At 40.4% G+C, this 22,722-nt stretch overlaps 1 protein-coding gene across 15 annotated transcripts in view; it reads left to right on the top strand.

The window, feature by feature from the left end:
* PLCB4 (phospholipase C beta 4) overlaps nucleotides 1-22,722 on the top strand; it is a 420,239-nt gene that overhangs the window by 302,601 nt on the left and 94,916 nt on the right. For all 15 annotated transcript variants that reach the window (XM_078444273.2, XM_078444271.2, XM_078444272.2 and 12 more), the window contains 6 exons: nucleotides 2,497-2,576; nucleotides 5,317-5,370; nucleotides 11,303-11,384; nucleotides 12,333-12,433; nucleotides 13,054-13,111; nucleotides 20,022-20,130. In XM_078444273.2, the coding sequence (XP_078300399.1) occupies nucleotides 2,497-2,576; nucleotides 5,317-5,370; nucleotides 11,303-11,384; nucleotides 12,333-12,433; nucleotides 13,054-13,111; nucleotides 20,022-20,130 (484 nt within the window). The remainder of the gene's footprint in view (nucleotides 1-2,496; nucleotides 2,577-5,316; nucleotides 5,371-11,302; nucleotides 11,385-12,332; nucleotides 12,434-13,053; nucleotides 13,112-20,021; nucleotides 20,131-22,722) is intronic.

Genomic DNA, 22,722 nt, shown 5'->3' with positions numbered 1-22,722 from the left:
TTCTCTTGGGAAACTGTGTGTGAGCCTGTAGTTTATTAGCCCAATAACAGGTTATTTGATAGTCCCCAGGGAATTATACTCCCATATTTAATCTGACAGAGGAAGTGAAGGCTGCTGATGAAAATAATTGAGCATTTCTTTAATGCTACTATTGCCTTTCTTCCTCATGCCTCAGGATCTTGGTTTCACCATCAGGAGGCTTTCAATGCTGTTTACGTCCTCAGGAAATAGCCTTTTCTAGTTGTGGAAGGAAATTTACCTCTCATGGCTCCTAAGTCCTTCTTTAGAAAGCCGTTAGGTATGATTGAAGCATAAAGAAGAAAGCCAAAACTCTCTATTAGATTCACATCCACCAGGATAGCTACTGTCAACATGAAAACAAAACGGAAAATAACAGGTGCCAACAAGGATGTGGAGAAATTGGAACCCCTGTTCACTGTTGGTGGGAATGTAAAATAACACAGCTGCCATGGGGAACAGAATGGTGGTTCCTCAAAAATTAAAAACAGAGGGGTGCCTGAGTGGCTCAGTAGGTCAAGCGTCCGACTCTTGGTCTCTGCTCAGGTCATGATCACGGTTTGTGAGTTTGGGCCGCACGTCAGTCTCTGCGCTGACAATGCACAGCCTGCTTGGGATTCTCTGTCCCCTCTTTCTCTGTGTCTATCCCACTTGTACTTGATCTCAAAATAAATAACTTTAAAATTTTTTTTAATGAAAAATAGAATTACTACTTGGTCCAGTAATTCCACCTCAGAGTATCCAAAAAAAATGAAAGCAGGAACTTGATGAAATATTTGTGCACCCCTGTTCATAGAAGCATCGTTTGCGATAGCCACATTAATCACAATAGCAACCCAAGTGTCCATTAGCAGGTGAATGAATACACCAAATGTGGTCTACACCTACAATGGAATATTATTCAGCCTTAAAAATGAAGGATGTTCTGTCACCTGTTGCAACCTGCCTGAGCCTTGAGGACATTATGCCAAGTGAAATAGGGCAAATTTGTCAAAGGGCAAATACTGTATGGCTCCATTTGTAAGGAGAACCTAGAATAGGCACATTCATAGGGACAGAAAGTAGAATCGTGGCTGCTAGGGTTGGGGGTGGGGAGAGGAAAACGGGGAGTTGTTTAAGGGGGAGAGAGGTTCAGTTTTGCAAGAAGAAAGAAGTTCTGGAGATGGATGGTGGTGAAGGCTACATAGCAGCATGAATGTTATTTAATGCCACTGAACTAACTGTTCCTTAAGAATGGTTAAGATGACATTTTTAATGTTATTTTCTCACAGTAGATTAAAACCACACACATTTGATAGAACTCAGTCTTTACCACTGGCCTTTGCAATGACTAAATCACTAGTATTATGTTGTGCTGTCTGGCAGAATGTTCTATAATGATGGGAATGTTCTTTATATGTGCTGTCTGATATGGTAGGCACTAGCCCCACGTTGGCTTTGGAGCACTTGAAATGGGGTTAGTGAAAGGGAAGCACTGAATTTTACTTTTATGCAGTTTAAATAGCCACATGTGGCTAGTGGCTACCATACTGGACAGTGCAGATTGAATATACATCTATATTACTATCGACTCCAAATTATTTCCCCTTCCTCAGCACAAAGCTATAGCAGTCACGCTATGAACCAAAGAAGGGGAGGTACTGGCTTTTGTGGAGGCCCCAGGTCCGTTTTAACCCCCAATGTCAATTTGTTACAAAGCATGTTGCCAAGAGTGTAATTCTTTATTTTAGCAACTTGGTATGGCATTCATTGGCATCAGTTGTTGGACCCAAGGGCAGAGTTGGCCTTAATTCATAGGCTAGCCTTTTCTAGTAGAATGTCCTTAAGAGACCCAAATTCCTTTATTGCCATGCAGTCTTCACTTTTCCTTGTAAATCCATGGAGTAATGTTATGAGCTAAAACTGAGGTCCAAATCCTTAAACAGAAATTATGTAAGCACTTCACTGTTTGCTCTGGATCCCCTGGCAATCAGTACATGCTTTACTTTTTAAGGCTTTGCTGGAAAACACAGACAGGTAAGATATGTAAGAAATTCTTAGATTGAAATAGAATCACATGATAAAATTGATGAACCCCAAATGCTCTCATCTTCTAAAATGGGAATAGCTAAATATGTCATAGTGTATTGTATAATGTTGCTTAGAAATAATGAAGATTGCCAGCGGCTGAAAAGGACTTCTATTTAAACAGGCTACAACTGGAAGGTTTAACAAGTCAATCAGGGGGCAGCGTTCCTTTGTGACAATCCAGCATTTAATGATGCTATAGATGTTACATTTATCTTCATGGAAAGAATGAAAGCTATTTATTAAAGAATAAAGTATGGCACTAGAATGAAGATTGCTCTGTGGTGGGGAGGAGATAAACAAAGCGTTTACATTATTCTTATGCAAAATGGATACAGGCTATCCAATAAAAACCACCATTTTTACCTCGTAGTTTTACTCATCAGGAATGCTTTCTCTTTCTCTTTTCAGCAATGGGTAGAAGGACTGAGATCAATCATACACAACTTCAGGGCCAACAATGTCAGTCCAATGACCTGCCTCAAAAAACAGTGAGTTTTGTTATATCACTCTTTGTTCTTGGCTGTTAAAAATCAAAAGGTCAGATTAGGACATGAAGGCTTAGTATATGGCCAGGCGGCATCTTACTTGTCTTCCCCTCCATGCTCCTGACCTTGGAGAGGAAGTTCCCAATATATATCTGTACTCTCAGGCCACTTGGCAAGGCGTGTATGATAAACCCGTAGTCCAAAACAGATGTGAAAGGAATGGTTGATGGCAGGAAGATGCTGGAACCTCAGCATCCCCTGCGGTATCCTCTAGGTAGTAGGCACTGACCTTTGTGTCTCCAGACAGAATGCTGATCGTTAGTTTTCCATGCCTAGGGAGATATGTAGTTGGATGCTGTGGTAGCTGGAGCCTCTGTTGTGTGAAACAGAATTGGGGAGTGTGGCCAAGAGAAGCACTTACAAGAGCACCCATTGCTAGGGTCAAAAAGGAGCACTGGCCCGGGGACTGTTCAGCACACAGTCAGGGATCCAAACATACTGGCCTTACCCCAGCTCACTGTATCCAAAAATGCGGTGGGGGGTGAGTTGGGGGGGGGGGACGATGCACCTCACTGGTAGATTTGTAACCCCTACGAAGTTATTCCATCGGGGTGACTTGAAAGTTACTCAGGTAGAAATCCTAGCCAAAGCCAAAGTCAGGCTGTTGAAAGAGCAGCAATCAGCAGAGTGGGGCCGCCTGCCATGATAGGGCCACTGGTAGGCAGTTGTAGGTGCAGAAGGGAACTACACTGAGAAATTATGGAAATAAACCTTCACTCTCAACCTGGCCTAGCAGCAAAGGTGTGATTCCTCGAACTGTCAGGCAGGAGGAAGAGAAGTCAGCCCTTGGGGCACTTTCATCCTTACTTTTGGTCCCTTTGGCAGGTGCTTTAAGAGTATGTGCTCTTGACTAAGATCCTAGTTGGGCTGCTTAGTTGTTGGGTGACTCTTGGCAAGTTCTTAGCCTTGTGCCTCACTATGCTAATCTGTGACTGGAGATGGTCACCATAACTCATTTTACAAGATTACCTCACAGGTGCAGTGAGGTCCTGGAAAATGCCCAGCCCAGTGCCTGGCTCCCAGTCCTCCTTCATTCACTATTAGTAGTTTTGATTTATATGCCATCCCTCCTATATTCTTTCCATCATCTTAGTAAGGGGTAGTTAGTCTTATAAATACCTCTTTGTTGTGCAGCAACTTCTCCTTTTCTCCTGCAGTTGCTGTGGCATATTTTCTTAAAAATAAAGAGCCATGGTGGATATTTGATGTTACAGTTTGGGTATTGATTGAATCCAAAGGATCTGAGACTTAGAGAATGCCCACTTACACCTGAGGGACCCCAATATCCGTATCTGGACATAGAATCATACCTGTCCCCAGTGGTATCATGCTCAAATCCCTTTATAGAGCTGGTGTTCATCCATCCACCAGCCACCATAAGGGTTAGCTCGTCAAGAGGTCACACCTGCCCACTTCTACAGAGAATTACCCTCTGCTGAAGGGGAGTCGCTGTGCCTGGGAGACTGTACTCCTCCCTCTTCCTGGTGGGAAGCCCATGCCTGATGATGGGCTAGCACAGGATACAAAAGGCTAGCCCCCATGCCACCAAGTCGGATGCACATCACACTCCAGAGCTCCCCATGGCATCGAGCTAAAGCCCCAGCAGAGACCACAGCTTTGTGTGACTGTTCTCCCTGCTCTTTCTGCTTCCCTCACGCCTATTGTCTTGAAAACATCAGTTGAAAAGGAGTCACTTGTGCTTCTAGGAAACTGACACAGGACAGAAACTTTACCAATTTGTCATTTTCTGCTTTTATTAGAATGTTATTGACTGGAAACAATGAGAATGTGAATTAATAGCTAAGAACAGTCTTACCATCAATGTACAAATAAACGTTGTGGGTCCCCGTGTGTCAGGAAAGCAATGAGTTGCTTCCCGTCAATTTGAGTTAATGAACTTCTCTTACTATTGGAAGTTAGGGAAGATGCCCATTCGATCTGTGCCTTGCTGCACTGGGAGCTGAGAGTGGAGATCCCTATGTGTCCTCAGGATAAGGTTGGCTGGTGTCAGCATGCAGTTGCATTTCTTACCACCTTAATAGAGATTATTTTTATTTTAATATTTTGCCAGAATTTTTTTTTTAAGTTTGAGAGAGAGCAAGAGAGTGCAGGGGAGGGGCAGAGAGAGGGAGAGATAGAAACCCAAGTAGGCTCCACGCTGTCAGTGAGGAGCCCAATGCAGGACTGGAACTCATGAACCATGAGATCATGACCTGAGCCGAGATCAGTTGGTTGCTTAACTGACTGAGCCACCCAGGCACACCCTTAGTAGAGATTATTAAGGATGAGGCCAGTCACCAAGTAAGTACCCACAATTTGTTTTGCTCAGTGCAAGCACCCAATTTTCTAATTCATCCAGGGTTGCTGAGAAAAGTACAGAACTCCCAGTTAAATTTAAATTTAAGACAAGTAATAGTTCTTTCGCATAAGCATATCCTGTGCAGTATTTGGAACATACTTGTAAAAAACATTATTATTTTTCTGAAGTTCTAATTTAACTGAGAGTCTTGTATTTGTATTTGCTAATTGTAACAGCCATAAATTCATCTCACAGTGTATTATTGTCTCTGACCTTCAGAATAAATGTTCTTTGTTTGAATGAACTTTCTTTTAAAGTTCTTACCTGGATTGAAGTATTCCTCTTAAGAAACATTAAAACAGTGTTGTTACCGTTGTTTTCCAGCTGGATGAAATTGGCATTTATGACCAACACAAATGGTAAAATTCCAGTTAGGAGGTAAGTCGATCATTCCTGTCTGTATTTCATACCCTGGGTCGACCCTCATGATACCAGACCAAAGAGAGAGCCCTTCACAAGTGATTGTTAAATGCTTTCACTAAAGATATTTCTAGAAGCTTATTTTAAATCACTCCATCAAACGCTGTGTTCAGTTTGTAAAAATCATTTGTGGATGTAAACTTGCATTTTTCCTCACAATGGGTAGCATTAACTCTGCTTTGATGAAGAACGTCCGAAGATGTATCAGTATTCTTTGTATCTTCAAACAAGTGGGCTTTGAGGATTTTAATGTCTTTCGTCTACTTGCCCTAAGCAACCATTTGCTAAAATTAAAGAAGTTGTATTGTGCACCTGTAGCAGAAGTGTATATAGACTGTGTCTTCAGAAGTGTGGTGCCTCTGGACAGTGCTGCTTGTTCTGGGCCTTGCTGTTCCTCTGGTGGCCAGAGGGAAGGGGGAGGTAGACTCCTTTGGCTTCTTGCCACTTGATCTCTAGGTGTACCATTGCTGACACCACACACTCTTCAGAACTGTCACTTTATCCCCTCACTCTGCCCAAGTTAACAGTGACAATGAAAAAACAATGGCAGTAAAGCCTGAAAGGAATCAAGAAGGAAGGAAAAAAAATGAAAACATGAACAAGATGTGTCTTCCACATGGGTTCTTTAATACTTAAGCTGGTATGTTTCTCCCTCTGAGGATTCCTCATGCTTCCCTCTTTTCTGCCTCTCTACTCCCTCTCTGGTGTTAGGATTTGCTAATGGTCTGTGGGTACACCCGGAAGCTCTTGAGATGGCAGCAATAGGGATTATTTACCAAACTCCCCTGGTATCTTTTTGGCTGGCATTTGTGTAAGCACTTCATGGAAATTTCTGAAGCTGGAGTGGGCATCATCTGTCCACATGAAACCAGGAGTGTGTTTGGATTCATAAGCCCAAGCCCACAGCCTGAATTAGTCCCGGGTTTCCCGGATACCAACCCATTCTTCTAGGATTCTCCAGACTTAGGTTGATGTTGACTTCCTCTCTGGATACCACTTTAGCAAAGAAGCCAACAGAAACAGCAACAAATAAAAACCAGAGCTACTAGGTAGAATCTTGTCTTAGAACTGCCCTATCTTTCAGAGATGAAGTGAACAGGTCCCCAGCTGCATCGCATTTGAGCAAGCGCATTTGAGCAGTGGCTTGCTGATCACACTTAGCCATTTCTGACTTTTCTCCATCTCCTTCTCTGCCAGGCACTTCATTCTGCCTTGACATTTCTGTTCTGTTTCCCCATGAGGTTATGACTATACTCTCTCAAAATCGTTCTTTTCACGTTTAACAGAACTGTCCTAGAAGTCATCATTTTTCTTAATTCTGTGTTCTGTAACAGCCCATGTGACACGACAGAAATATCAATGAGGAAATTAAAAGCATATGAATCATAAGACCATGGACAGTATTTTTACTTAACCTTTTATTGAGAGCTTACCAAGTTGTAGACCTTACACATGTGTTATGGTCTTTACAAATCAAGATGTAGGATTCTCTGCTTTTTGTTAACTTACTAGCAAATCAATTTTGTGTCTACTCTAGAAAAAAGTAGACCTTAAAACAAAAACAAAAAACCCAGTTAGCACCCTTGATTGATAATTGTTGGCAAAGATACTTTACACTGATCTTTATTTCACTTAAAATCCTTTGCTCTGCAGGGCACTTGGGTGGCTCAGTCAGTTAAGCATCCAACTTCAGCTTAGGTCATGATCTCATGTCCCGTGTGTTCGAGCCCTGCGTCAGGCTCTGTGCTGACAGCTCAGAGCCTGGAGCCTGCTTCAGATTCTGTGTCTCCCTCTCTGTCTCTGCCCCTCCCCTGCTCACACTCTGTGTCTCACGCTCTTAAAAATAAATATAAAACAAAAAATTTAAAATCCTTTGCTCTGTTGAGCAATAGCAGGACAATTATTTTAATGTATCCCAGCATCCTACAGCAAAGTACATTTTTCTTTAAAATTTTTCTTTAAACTTAGCACAGACAGCAGTGTGAATAGAAATGTATATTGGATCTGTTTTTACATGCTTTACTGTCCTGCTTTCTCTTCCAAGATAAGGTTCAGGAAATGGACGAAGTAGAAACACATAGATTGCAATCAAAGCACTTCTAACTAGCAATTCTGGTTTCATTTATACGTATCCTACTAATCAAGCCATTGTTAGACAAGATTGGAAGTCTTTTATGATTTCAAAGATCTTTATCTAGCATGTTCACATGCAAAATTATTACCATCCTTATGTCGTTTTCTTTAGCTCTCTTTGACATGAACTCTTTGGTGCCTGCCAGTATTAACAGGTGTTTGACACAAGACATCTGTTATTTGGGGGCAGTTTGTTAAAGTTGATGGAGAATTGATAGCAAGCCAGAAAAAAGCGGTAAGTCTTCTGGTAGATGAGCTGCCAAGGGCTAGGTGGAAAGTGTTCTGAATGTTTTAATGGATATGAAGAGTAAACACTTTTAAAATGTCATTTTATCACTATCATTCTGGAGTTCCTAAAATGGAAACTATTACTATAGTGTGCATGCTGTTAAAAAGGGTCTGGCTTCATAGTCGTTACATAGCTTGGGAATGGCCCCTGCTCTTGAGTATTAACCAAAATATAATATCCAGTAAGTTGCACGAATGATTAATGAAGAAAGTCTTAACTCTTTATCTCCCTCTTTTCTTTCTATGTACATAAACTTGCACAGTCTGCTTTTCTCTCAAACCTACAAACTCCTACTCAATTTATCTTCTCACCTAGACCAAGGCTTTTGAAAATCACTCTTTTCTTTGCCATTTCTTATTCCTTGTAACCTGGAGTTGGAACCAATGGCTAGAGTCGGGAAATAGTAGCCAGACAAAAATTATGGGCTGTGGCAGGAAGTAGTCTTAAAAGAGATCGTTGTGTTAAAGAGGCAGTCTGAGAGCCTCAGGTATGATCATGGTAGCCCAACTCCTATGTAATCTGTACATGTCCTGAAGTCCTAGTTTTTCAACAAAGTTAGTAGGATTCTGCTGAGGCTTCACTCCATGAGTCTGACCTGAGTGTTTCAAAAAATGGTGTTAAAACCATGGAATGGATTGTAGGCCCATTGAGGACAAAGAAAGAGTGAGACTCCCTTGGTTTTTTCAGGATCATTTCTGTCTTTATCACCTGTAAAGGCTGGTTTCATTTATATGTACATGAACATGGAATTGAACCAGGACTCTAATAGGACTGGGCTCCACTCAAGGTTATTTGCTTTTGTAGCATTTCCTTTGGGGAAGGTGGTTTATTATGATTCAACAAAAACTCATTGAGTATCTGTTAGCCATGAAGCACTAACCTGTATTCTGTGGGTGTGAGGCTATATATAAGAGTTGAATAAATCACAGTCCTTTCTAAATACTCTCCTACGAAATGCCTATGATGGTATGTAAAAATGTCCCCAGGTTGTGATAAATGTGTTTCTTACAGGACCCTGTTAAAGGGTATTCTGCTGGGCCTCTAATGTAACCGGAAACTCTAAGAATTCACCTTTGTGCCACAACCCACCCCCCCCAGCTTACCTCTGAGTGAATCCATTTTAAGGCCCAAGGCTGATTCTGATAGCTGCCTGAAGCAAAGGCAATAAAGGCACTTTATTAGATAGACCAGGGGAATGGTCTTTTCAACTTCCTTGTTTCTATTTTCCATCCTGGGTTTGGTCTCCGTCAGAATGAGGTGAGCAAATCCATGGTGACATTGCCCAGCCCAAGCCCCCTCAGAAAAGAAGGCCAGAGAAAGAGCCCCTATGGCCATAATACCATTTCTCACCTTTATTTCCTGTGCAGTCATGTTGTTGGGCTCTGACTTTGCCCTCACTAGTATATCCCTACATGGATTTCTTTCTCTCCTGGCACTGGACACCCTAATTCCTTCTTTTTCTCTCTCAATCTGTTTACCTGCCCCCTAGCCCCAAGTGCTAATGCATAGACCTCCTCCTCCCATGAGACATTCTTGTTCTACTTCCTGTTCATGTCTTGGTACTTCAACAAGCTCTAGCCAAAAGATTCTATTCCTATAGTCTCTTCCTTTCCTCCCTACCCTCCAACCCACACCCAGAAAGGCTCAAGCCCTGTACCTGCTACATTCATGACCACATCAATCAGTTTTCATGTCATTTTTCAGGCCTATCCACCCTAACCGAAGCTTGAGTTCACTGAGATACCCTTGAGGTTGCTGTACAAACAGTTTCTTCCTGTCCCAAATCTGGGGATGCTGGGGCCTGTAGCTCTCATGTTAACACATACTTAAAAAAAAAAAAGAGAGATTGAGAACACTGATTAGCTACTTTCCTGTTTTATAAAGGTCAGGTAAATTGCTTCTCACCCCAATTCAGTGCATGAAAATTCCATGAACTAGAGAAGTGGAAAATGTGGACATAACACCCTGTATCCTAGAAACTGGTTTACTTGATGTCAAACACATATGCTCTACCATGTCTGTAGATTTGTTAAAGAGAATCCGTGGGCCTCCCTATACTTGAATACAGCTGTCTCAAGCGCTCTTAAAAATGTACTTCTAAGTATTCTTGGACTGAGTATGAAACAACAAAGCTTTGAATGAACACATAACAACTCCTTTACCTAAAGTTAGATCTTCCCAATCTATTTTGGGAAGTTGTATTCTGCAGTTGAAGAGGTGCGTTTTCCCACTCATCAAGAATAGTTGGCGCTTAGTGCTTGCATTTGGAGCTGGCCTCCACTTAATATGAATGGCGGAGTGCATGACAGGGTTGGGGCGTGGGGAGGCACTGCTACCAAGCTCCTTGTGCTCACACCAAAGGCATTCCGAAGCCAAGCTTCCCAGATGAAAGTAAGCTCTGTCCTCAGGTTGGACTTTTGAAATTAAAGTTTCAGTTATGGTGACAGCTTACCTGGGCTTCCAATCACAGAATAAAGGAAGTTTCCTTTGGTTGGCTAAGGCATGGCTCAGAGCCAAACATGAATTCTAGGGTGCCAGCTTGACACCTCACTGGGTCATTCTGAATGCCATCAACACATTTCTCATAGGAAATAGGCTCGACGCACACCATCCTAATTAAAAGGCAGCATCATTATTTAAAATTACCTTGTGTCAGGGGAAAGCCAAGATTCTGTGGAAACATTGAATAAGTGTTCACCTAACTCCCCTCCCACCACACCTTTGCTTTTTCAATAAATGTCCTAAGCCTTGAGGCAGCTGGCACATCAGAGTAGTTCAAGCGTACTTAGCTCAAAAAAATTTTTTTTCAAAATATGTCTGATAATGCATGTCTGCTATAGTACCAAGGCATCAGGGCCATCACCAGCCTAGACTGACTTCTTAGGGGACTACTTTTTTTCCCCAAACCTATATAGTGTCAACATGAGGTTTTATTCTAGACTTACTGTCACATCTGCCATATTCCTCTTCCCTGAGAAAGAGGAATTGTTTTTGTCCATTGTCCATTGTCATTGTTTTTGTCCAACAACATGTATCTCCCAGGGCTTTTGGGGGGGCGGGGTGGAGAGGTGAGAGAGAGAGCGTGAACAGGGGAGGGGCACAGGGGATCTGAAGCAGGCTCTGTGCTGACAGATGTGGGGCTCAAACTCACGAACCCTGAGATCATGACCTGCGCAAATGTCAGATGCTTAACCCACTCAGCCACCCAGGCACTGCTCTCCCAGGGGTTCTTGTGTTCACAATCACCAGGGAGACACCTGTCTTAGAATCAAGTTGCCTCACTAGCAGAACCAGAGGGATATTGCAGGAGAGAGTTAGTGAAGTGAAAAACACCCAGAAATGAAAACGAATTGTATTTTCCTTTCCTTTCTCCACCCCCCTGTCCCACATCCCTAGTATTTCTTAGATTTTTGCCTCCACGAAATTAGAATTAACAATAACTTGACTTTTCTTTATTTTCTGCCCTAGTATTACTAGAACCTTTGCATCGGGGAAAACAGAAAAGGTGATCTTTCAAGCACTCAAGGAGTTAGGTCTTCCCAGTGGAAAGGTATTTATTAGTTTAATTATGTGTTTTGTAAAACGATTTTGTCTAGTTATGTTCTCATATGTAATAAGCCAGATTATTTATGTAACACTGATCTCATTTAGATTCAGAACTAGTTTCAGTCACATATAGTACAGGTAGTTTTCTCCTTCCTGCCTGCCTTTTGTTCCCTGGGCATTTAACCTAAATGTTTCCAAATTCAAACAGTGTACTTCAAAATGTTTTTGTCAGTTTCATTAAGAAAAAGAAATGTCAGCAAGGCTACTCTTCTACACAGCTGGTGGGAAGCTTATTTTCAAGAAGCCTGTCCACATCGCCTCGACCAAGCACAATGTCAGTGTTCTTCAAGGTGGCTGTGGGGTACTTTGTAAAGCACTCCTCCCTACACAAACCATTTGTGTTCTTGGCCCCTTGGATTTAGAGTATTTGAAATTAATTGATTGACTGCAAGAAAGATTTAAGCCTGTTCCTACTTTAACAAATCCTACTTGAAATACAAACTGCAGTATGTGAAGGAAAATTTTATGTGGTTGTCCTGAGCTCCTTCATGTGGTCTTGTGAAAATTCATAAGATAAGCATAAGTAAACACTGGCTTTGATTTATTCAGCAGCCTTTAGGCAGGCACATGATTTTCTCCATAGTGGAGAGAAAGAAGAAATGTTTCTTTATATTTTATGGGGTGTTGCCCAGAGCAAGCCTAGCCGTAGCCAGTGTTTGAACCCACAGATCACGGCCACATGGTAATAAGAGACGCCCATTTACACATGCTGGTGTGCTGGCAGGATGGCCAGGCCACAGTTGGACTTGGCCTTCTGGCTTCTGTCAGTAAGAGTCAGAGATTGAGGCCCTGGGATCCCAGGTGGTCATTGCTTTGCTTCATGATCCTGTGGATTCTTTGCCTTCACGAGAAAAATGTGACAGGAGTTATGACACCCTCTTGTTCTTTACAGAATGATGAAATCGAGCCTGCAGCATTTACTTATGAAAAGTTCTATGAACTGACACAAAAGATTTGTCCTCGAACAGATATAGAGGATCTTTTTAAAAAAATGTAAGTTCCATTTATGGAGTTCTTGTCCTTTTAGATTTTTAAGACACCTTTTTGTCATAATATTTTAATACACTGTGTTGAGAGTCTGGAGGAGTATCTAGTCAGGGTTACATTTTCAGCCCTTAGTTTATGACCGTAAAAGTTCACTCTGACTTTTTGAGAAACTTTTACAAAAATTAATGGCAGCACCTGGAACTATCCCCCCCGCCCCTTGCATTGGCTTTACTAACTACCTACAATTTTAACCTGCTCCTTTAGGTATTAACCCATTATGTGAACTAACTAGATTCAATTATGGAATGTTATTATGTCGTTGAAAAGTTCATTCATTCCAGTTATTTCAAATGGATGACTTACATGTTGTTTTGAAAAATAACATCTTTTGATAATACTAAAGAAGAATTGCAGACATTTTCTGAGCTAATGGGAGTGTTTTCTTTCTCTTGTTGGGTTGTTTGTTTTGTTCTTACGAACAGTCTCTGGCCATTTTAAGAGTGCACCACTACCTCAGGGTTAGAAGATAAGTTTAGAATTATCATCAACAAATGTCAACATGTAAATCGTACCTACTTGTAGCATCATATACAAAAACTTACTTTTTCTAATAAATTTCTTTTCAGCAATGGAGACAAAACTGATTATTTAACGGTAGACCAATTAGTGAGCTTTCTAAATGAAGTAAGCTTTTTCATACATTAACTCCATAAAGTCTGTGTGCAGTGGCTTGCCTCCTCCAGTGTCCCCATTGCATGTCCGCATCATATGCCCGCATCATATGCCCTTATTCGCTTTGCTTCTGACCTGCTGATCTTTCCAGATGGCTTTCTTTACCAGGTGCAAAAATCAGCTGCTGCTCCTGTGTGTCCATGCGCTTCCGACACGTTGGCTTTGCACACTGCTTTTTTCTGTTGGTTTTCTCGCTATGATGTGTAGCTCTGGTTCTTTGTGTGCGTGTGGATTTTATAATATATTCATTTAATTAAATGTGTCTGTGTTTTTGCAAGATGATATTGAAGGTACTTTTTTTTTTCCTATTGATCTCATTAGAGAATGGATTGAGATTACCACACTGTAGTTGGATTCTCCATTGCTAACTTTTTCTCATACCTTTGCATGGACTGGAAAGCTTTATTTTTGCCTTTTAATGGATTGCATGTAAGGACAGTATGTAGGTTCAAATAGAATATTTTGACAACAAGCACAACACTGGAGTTCCTGGGTGAAAATATAGTACATACTAGGCCAATTAGATTGCAGGTTAAATTTTTACATTTTATTTTTATAACAAGCTTAGGGCTCATTTTAGAATATGATTCACTTAACAACCAAAACTGGTTGACAACATTTGCTTAAGCACAAGAGAAAAATATATTTTAGAACACGTAAAAGTTGCAACTTTTCTTACAGCTAAAATTAACTTTTTTTTTTCTTTATGAACGTAGAGAAGAATGTTCTGTTCAGTGAAACCCCTTGAAGTTTTTGCTAATCCAAAATGGAAAATTTACTTTTTTTCTACCACATTAATAAGTTTCAGTGAGGAATGGACAATGTATTTTTGTTTCAAAGCAATTTTTAGTATAATTTAACCATTATACCATATAAAAAGAAAATATTAGAAGAGAGAGTATCATGCCGGACAGGAGGTATTGCCCCAAAGAACAGGCAACAGGCAGGCTGTGATTTGCCAGGATGTAGAGACAAATCACATCTTTGCCAATGGGCTTCTCTTTTCTTGCCTTTTTAGGACTTACTGGCTCCCAGTTTGCAGGGTTACCCTTTCAAAGCTCTGATAATGAGAGCCTAAAAGCCCATGTGCAGGAAAGACTAACCACTCCGTTTTTCAGCACAGATGCCTCACCTCCACTTTTAAATAAGCCTTTCAGTACAATACAATATTTATTTTACTTGAAAACATTTCAAGTCTTTCCACCCCACTAGTTTTTGGTCATGCGAATACTATGTTTATAATCTTTACCCAGATAATATCCACATTCCTGTGCCACCGTTGCTCAAGTTGCCTTGCTTTGTTTCCTTAACTCCTTCCTCCTCTCCTTTATTTTTAAGATTTATTGTTTTATTTCTCTCAGCTTCTTCATGCACTTGGGGTCACTGATCATCTTAAGTTTTGGTGAGATGGGCAGGAATATCTTGCTTTTTGCTAAAGAAGGAAGGCCTTTTAGAGGCATGGACAAAATTTACATCATTAGTTTGTTGCTTCCTAAAAACAAGGTCTCTTGCACACTCTGGGATGAACTGACACCCAGCCATCTATTAAACATGACAGAGACTTTTCTATGTGTGTCACTGTGAAAATAAAGAGTTCTGAAGTCTTGAGGTTAGGTGCTGCGTTCATGGGCTCTTAAGGCTTTCCCCTTAGGGGTTGTTTTTGTAAACCTACCCAGTAATCACTTGCAATTCTTGCAAGTCTAAGATATAACATTAAATATTAAAAGATGTAATCATCTGTACATTCTGCCATCCAAACTCTTTCTTAAAATGCTATTAGTTGATAAACTTTTATACATTGCTATCACAGGGGCCATTAGCACTCATTGGTTCTTATATTTTCTTCTGTTTGGCTTTTCATTCACAGTAAGGAAGCACCTTTAATTTTGAAATGGGACAGATGGAATCAGTGGGATTCTAGATTTTGTTAGATCATAAAGACTACAAGATGGTCCAGGAAAGTGTGCAACCTTTATTTTTAATCAAACTGTCTGCCTGAATCTCTTCCTTTTCTGTCCTAGTGAACTGAATTGGAAAGACTAGATAGAAATCTGAATGTGTCCTTGAAGAAGTTTGTGAAACTTAGAGAACATTCTGCCAGCTCCTTGCAACCTCTCTTTTGAGTCCTACAGTGACCCCCTCTTCTCTCTCCAGAACCAAAAGCACCCTTAAGGTAGAGCACCTTTGAAACCCATAATGAAAGGAGACAACATTGACTCAAGAAGGAAGCAGGCATTGCAGTGTAAGGGTCTATGGCTCCAAAAGCTTAGATCTAAACTTTTTCAAAATTCCTTAGCCATATAGTGTCAACAAGCCATAATTCAACATTGTATTAGAAGCCCCAGATTATGCAATAAGATAGGAAAAATAGATGAGTCTACTGAATACAAAAAGATGAGGTCCTACTCATTATTTGCAGATAATGATTGGGTACCCTGAATATCAAAAACTGTTAATTAGAAAGCTCTTTGAATAAGAGTTCAGCAAAGTAACCAGAGAAATGACTGATAATGCGAAAATCAGTAGACACACACACCAGCATTAACCAATTAGAATAGGTAATAGGGAAAAAAGTCATGCTGCCTCCCACCACTTTCCAGCTTGTAAATCCTTTTACTCCTTAGATGAAATTTTATGTTCAGTGTGCTAACATGTATCTCCAGGAAGCTGTAATGATAAGAGAGACTACTGGCCACTCACTACCTTGGTCACCATGTAGGGGGGTTTGTACCACCCCCTCCCTATCCATGTCATAAATACCTACTGGCTTTTCATTGGTAGCTTTAGACCTGCTTCTCATCTGCTTCTCAGTATCTCTTTATTCATTGCTCCCCAAAGTGTGATCTGTGGACTAGCAGCAGCAGCATCCTGTAGGAGCTTGTTAGAAATGCAGAATCTTGGGTCCCACCCAGACCTACTGAGTTGGAATCTGCATTTAACAACATCTCCAGGTGATTTGTCTTTACCTTAAAGTTTGTGAAGCACTGTCCTAATAGATTATCTAGATTCCTTCTTGGAATGCTTAGCATGAATGGGAAGAATGTGAGAGCGTCATATACCTTCTGTTACTTCTCCATAATGGATTTAGTCATGGAAATTCACCACTCAGATCTAAAATTTTGCCACAGCTGTGTCTCTTGGTCCCATCAGTGGACCAAGAGAAACTTTTCCTATTTTTTGAAAATAATAAACCAGAGTCTGGGAGAGCTGGTAGAAGGGCCCACTGTGAGCTGCCATTTGGTTAGATACTGCTCCCAGCTCAGGTCTCTATCTGTGGTGGGGCTGATTCATGTCCCTGAGCTTCAGTTAATTTCACCTCTCTTTGCCTGTTTCCAATAAGAAGCTAAATTGATTTCAGTTATCTTCATTATCTCACAAAGATGATAACTGAGAGGGCAGGGCTACAGAATTGGGAGATGCATGGAGGGCTGGAGAGAATAGATCAAAATGAGGAAAAGAGAAAAAAAGTCTTAGATGACAGTAATAATCCAGAATTAGCTTTATTGTTGCTAGTGATCTGCACCCCTTCCCCCTCCCCCCGACCTCACACCCATTATATGATTACCTTAGGGCTAAACCTACCTGTTTCTTTGTTTGTTTGTTTTTATTTTGCAGTTGAAAGAATATAGGAAAGGGCATGAGATCTCTTTCCATTGACAATGTCTTTATTCTTGAATACATAGACACAGAAAGAGAAGGAGGTGTTTCTTAGTCTTATGGGTAAGCCTACCCTTGCAAATTATTCCTTCATCTTCTTATATCTCTTCTGAATATTTGTTGTCAACATCCATCTCTCCCAATTCTGTTGGGATAAAGCCAATGGATGCCTTTTCTCAATAAGAGTAAAGACATAATAATTGAGTAATGATCACTGTCTCCCCATTCACATGGGCACAGTTCTGTGATCTATTTTCAGAGGCTGTTGACATCACTTAACAAAGCTCTGGACGTCCAGGGGTGAATGTCCTAGGTACACTGCTTCCCCTGAATCCCCACTGAAAACAGATGATCCCTCAGAGTTGTGAAGCATTTTCCACACTGTGCTTATGTCCATGTGGAACTCTTCTGCAACCTTATTACTCTGAGGTCACCTGGAAATTATCTTTTCCCTCTTTGTTTTTTCATATAAAAATTATAGTTTTGTGACTCTAATGCAAATCTTATTATTTGCTTCCTTGTCTTGGATTATCCAGAATCCACCGTGCTTCCTTTTTGAAACATGAAAATTTTAGTGAAGCAGACAGTTACGTTATCTGGTGGAGCAGATGCAAATACAAAGGCAGTTTCATACTGTCTGCTTTTAATGCTTATTTCCTGCAAATTTACAATTAGGGGCTTATGATACAGCCGTTTTAGGGCTTGGTTTTCCTAGCTTTTGCTTCTGACAGGCAGGATGTTCTAGTGGATATCATGCTTTGGCACTAAATTTTAAGACGGTTTAATAAGAAGGACATCTCAAACATTTAGCATTCTATCCTTGCAGGACTTAGGTGTTTTTTTGGGGGGGGGGCGTATTGTTGTTGTTTTACTCTTCTGCAAATATGTTAAAATGCATACTTTTACACATTAGAACAGTGTTTCTTAAACTTGAACACGTCAAAATCACCTGGAAAGCTCATTAAAACACAGATTCACAGGTTCCACCCCAGAGAATCAGATCTGGTAGGTCTTTGGTGGGGGCTGAGAGTCTGCATTTTAACTCCCAGGTGCAGGAGATGCCACTGCTGCTGCCATCAACAGATCACACTACAAGTATTAGTCACACAGGGCTCATGTGCACATACACGCATATAAAAAGTACAGAGGAGCATCTGGGTTTCCTCTCCTTTCCCTAACTTAATCTCTTCTCTCCCCTCCAGCTTACTCTGTTCTTTCTCTCACTTTTTTAATTCATATGGATTTGCCCCATCATCTCCATGAGTCCAGAATTCCTACCAACGAGCACATCTTTAAACCAAAAGCTTACTTTGAACAAAGAGAAATCCAGTGGCCAACCATGAGCATAACTGCAATGGAGTCTAAAAAGGACCTTTACCTCCACATCCATCTTCTTCCGTGCTGTTATTTACAGGGACGGGAGAAGAAATGTGCCTAGAAAGAGCTTTTTGTTCGTTCGTTTTTTTGTTTGTTTTGAAAACGATGCATTCTCACCAGAGGGGTGGTGCTTGTCATCTCCTTGAATAGTGGGCTCCAGAGTTGCATGATGCCCATCCGTTTCATAAATAAGATTGTAGCATGCCTTCACGTGCCTGGCATTCCACGGTCCACCTCTTAGTTTCTCTCTGCATACCCCATGAGTTTTGTTTCTTATGGTTTCAAGGCCTGTTGTTACTATAACAGTTTCTGCTCTAGCACATGCATGGATGTGAGCTGTTACGAGCCGTAATTTCTTAGATTACAACAGAAGCATGCTTCATTGGGATAAACTGACCAAAAGATAACAATTCCTTTTGAGTTAACACTCTTAACTGGGTGAAGAGGTGGGAGGACCAGAATAGGCTAGGCCACAAGTGCTTGAAGAAATTACATCACATGTGTTCCGTTGGCCAACAGCATTCATTCTGTGTTGCCCACTTTTTCAAACGTTCATTTCAAAACAAATGGGGAAGGGAAATCCATATGAACTTTGAACAATTGTTTCTTAAATACTTCTCAGTACTGTTTCTCAAAGTCTGTGCATATATTTGGGTAAAGAATTATTGTCAAGGTTCTACCTGTTGACCAGGTTTCTTTGCTCACATCTGCTTATCTGCCATTATTTCCACTGAAATTATATATTTGACATATGGCCAGGGTCACAGTGTTTTGTTCTCTGATCCACGGTGAACGATAAGGAAGTTTAATGGACCCACTGTCTCCAGATATAGGCCCGCAGACACAAATACAAAAGATTATAGCTGAGTCAGTAAATTGGACTTTTTTCACCACTGCTGTGAAAATTTGGATGTCAGAACTCCAGAAATAGTATAGCTCCTGGTGCCCCATGTACTACCATGAGCATCCAGGTGTTGCTTTGAAAAGCATGGTATTACCAGCATCCTCATTGCCTTAATCATTCATGGACTGCCCCCCGCCCCATCCCCAGAGAGTTTTTTCAGAGCAAACAGAGTTCTAGTTCATAGTGAAAAAGACTTTATGAACTACTGATATTCAAATACAGATTTTCCATATTGTCGATAATGTATACATATCCTTGTGCTGATTGTCATCATTATTATAATTTGTTCGATTTGATAAATATTTACTCAAGAAAATGAAGTCTGCAGACTGCCCAAGAAATCTCTTGTTTATGTAAAAAATATATATATAATGAAAATGAAATACTAACCTTAGGGATTTTAACCTTATGGGTTTTTTTAGCCTTAGGGGTTTTTTTTTTCTTTTTGTTACTGTTGCTATTGTTTTTCTTTTTTAGGCACTTAAATTAGTGTGTTAGCTATTTGAGTTATTTGGGTTTTTTTTTTGTTTTTTGTTTGTTTTTGATTTTGTTTTTGCTTCCCCACCCCACCCAAAGATTTTTTTATCTCACTTTTTGTAGATATGCCAAATTTTTTATCTGTGGTATGGAAACTAGAAGACCATACAACTGACATGCACACCATTTTATGTATCCTTTAGCTTTTGAAGGGAAAAAAAAAAGTATGTTCTATATTCTCTCTCTAGTTCAGTGAGGGAAACCAACAAAGCACTTCCAAATTTGGACTTTTTTGAAATATATTTTAGGGACAGTGAAATCCTATCTTTGTTAACTATAAATGTGATATTCTAAATATATCTTATTTTAGAAATTCTGTCCTTTAGTGATGTGTCATGCCCAAGGGTGAGAAATGTCAACCTAAATGGAGTTACTTTCTCATCGTAGCATCAGCGAGACCCTCGACTGAATGAAATTTTGTTCCCATTTTATGATGCTAAAAGGGCAATGCAGATCATCGAGATGTATGAGCCTGATGAAGATTTGAAGAAAAAAGGTAACACAAGTAAAAGAAGAGAATTTTCTTTATTAAAGAAAAGTAACAATATATGCAACTTTAAACATTCTTGGATTTTTAGTTAGACATATCTTTAAATGTTTTGGAGCTCCCTAGAGCCAAGGATTCTTAACAGACTGATTTTATTTTTTTCCTGTTCTGAGTCAGTATAAATTTTACTTACATCAGAATTTGCTCATGTTGCCTGAGTTATAAATGTTAAATTCACTGTATTAAACACATTATAGTGATGTTCTCCTAGTGAACTCTCTTGTTTTCTATCTTTAGTATTGCATAATGCTTAAAATGCAGTAATGCCCATCTAGTCTCTGTTTGCAATCCTGGAAAGAATTTCACTTCCTATAAAATTTATCCCTCCTGTTTTTCCTTTTTTGTTTTGCCAAGCCAAGTGAATTTTAATACATGATTTGGTGAGCCTTCTCATCATTAGGCTTCTGGTAGAGAAGACAAATGCAACTGATATGAAATTAAATAGTCAGAAATTAATTTAGCAAATTATTGGGGTTTCTGAACGTTTGCCTCCTTCAGTGAAACATTGGAAACAGTGTGCTGTCCATTCCAATATTTGACAAAGAAAAGGCATGGACAGGAAATTTAAGATCCATCTCATAGCAGTGGGAAGCACCCTCCAAGGACGGGAGAGATGATGCTAATTTAACTGGACAGGAAGTCCTGAGACAAGAGATACCTGAGCTAGAGCCTCAGCTTTGTGTCCCAGTAAAGAGTTGAAAAGAGATTCAGATTCAAGTTCTTTCCCTCCCATGTGCCCATGAGTATCATGGCCTCCATTAGTTCTTTTTTTCTTTGTATCTCAGTGAATGTGACTGAAAGGTTTATATATTCTCTGGACCCACATAAAACCTGTGGATACACTTGCTGGCCCACCACACCCCGTGACCCACCCTGGATATTTTTCCAAGTCAATAGAGTTTTCCCTTGATTGAAGATGTACACTTAAACTTTCTGCTAAGACCCCAAATACCTACTTTCAGCAAGAGTGCTTCATTACTTACCTCTTTGCCAGTTTTCTGAGTATTATCATTTCTGCTATATCACATGGAATTAAAGTAAAAGGAGGGGTGCCTTGATAGAAAATACAGCCTTTGCAATTTTGATTTGATTCTTGTTACCCTGTCACTATGTGACCTTGAGCAAGGGACTATATTCCTGGGCCTCAGCTTCTCTGCTTGTAACTTGTCAGGGTTCATTCAGTCATTCAACTAGTATTTAGCCCCTCTGCCTTCATTTCTTAAAGTGTATAGAGGGCTGACTGGGTGCCAAGCACTGTGCCAGATGTTGAGGATTCAAAAGTGAGTAAGGCAGTTGTGATCTGTTGAAGGACAAGGCCCAGAAGTTCCTTGGCAGTGTGATAAATGTTATGCTAGAGATGTGTCTTTCATTATTTCTAAAGTCCTAAAAGTCCATGAAATTACATTGACACATCTAAAACTCATAGCTTCATCATTTCACAAATGACAGAATCTAAGTTTAAAGTCTGTCATTATCAAGTATGATTGAGAATGTGGTGCACAAGGCATTCTTAGATATAAACTTCTGGGAGGAATGTAAATTGGTCTAAATAACCAGCTAGAATAATACTTTGGCAATAATTGTAAAATAGAAGATAGGCTACTCCTACCTCCCAGCCTTTCCACCTCCAGGTATGTACAATAGAGAATCACCCATATCTTTCCCAGCCCTGGATGTCAGAGGAAGTGCACTCATCCAGGCCAATGGCTTACGTTTCTTGTACACATATAGCTTTCAAATTCTCCACTCATAACCTCTGACTTCAACTACAGACCTATGATGGAAGTCTCCATTCAGATACTAAATGGGCCTTTCAAATGTATATGTACAATGAGTTTTGATTCTCCCTGCCCAAAGACCTGTTCCTTTCTCAGCCTGGAAAATGGTATCATTATTCACCCAAATCTTCAACCCCAAATTCGTGGAATCTTCCTTGACTTCTTTTTTTCTTTCACATCACTTCTGATCCATCAGCAAAACCGACAAGATCTAGCCTCAAAATAAGTCCTGAATAAATCACTTCTCACCATCTCTGCCTTCATCAGAGTATCCAAGCCTACATCATGTCCTCTTAGACAATGCCAGTTGACTTTTAACTAGTCTTCTTTCTACTCAGTGGCATAGAGTTTATGCTCCACACAGCAGCCAGACTAAACCTTTAAAAACTCAATCCAATCACGTTATTCCATTCTTCAGAACCCGCCAAAGGCTTCCCAACACAGTAAAATCCAAAGTACTTAGCAAAGGGGCGCCTGGGTGGCTCAGTCGGTTAAGTGTCTGACTTCGGCTCAGGACATAATCTCCCGGTTCACGGGTTCAAGCCCCGCATCGGGGCTGTGCTTAACACAGCTGTGTTTGCCACAGCTGTGTCAGCTGTGCTGACAGCTCAGAGCCTGGAGCCTACTTCAGATTCTGTCTCGCTCTCTCTAACCCCTCCCCTGCTCACACTCTCTCTCTTTCTCTCAAAAATAAATAAACATTAAAAAAAAATTCAAAGTACTTAGCAAAGACTTAAGTCCAACCAATGTAGCTTTTGGCTTC

This window comes from Panthera onca, chromosome A3, assembly GCF_046562875.1.
Source record: "Panthera onca isolate mPanOnc1 chromosome A3, mPanOnc1 haplotype 2, whole genome shotgun sequence".
Classification (NCBI taxonomy): Eukaryota; Metazoa; Chordata; class Mammalia; order Carnivora; family Felidae; genus Panthera; species Panthera onca.
This window is presented reverse-complemented; position numbering and strand designations above follow the sequence as displayed.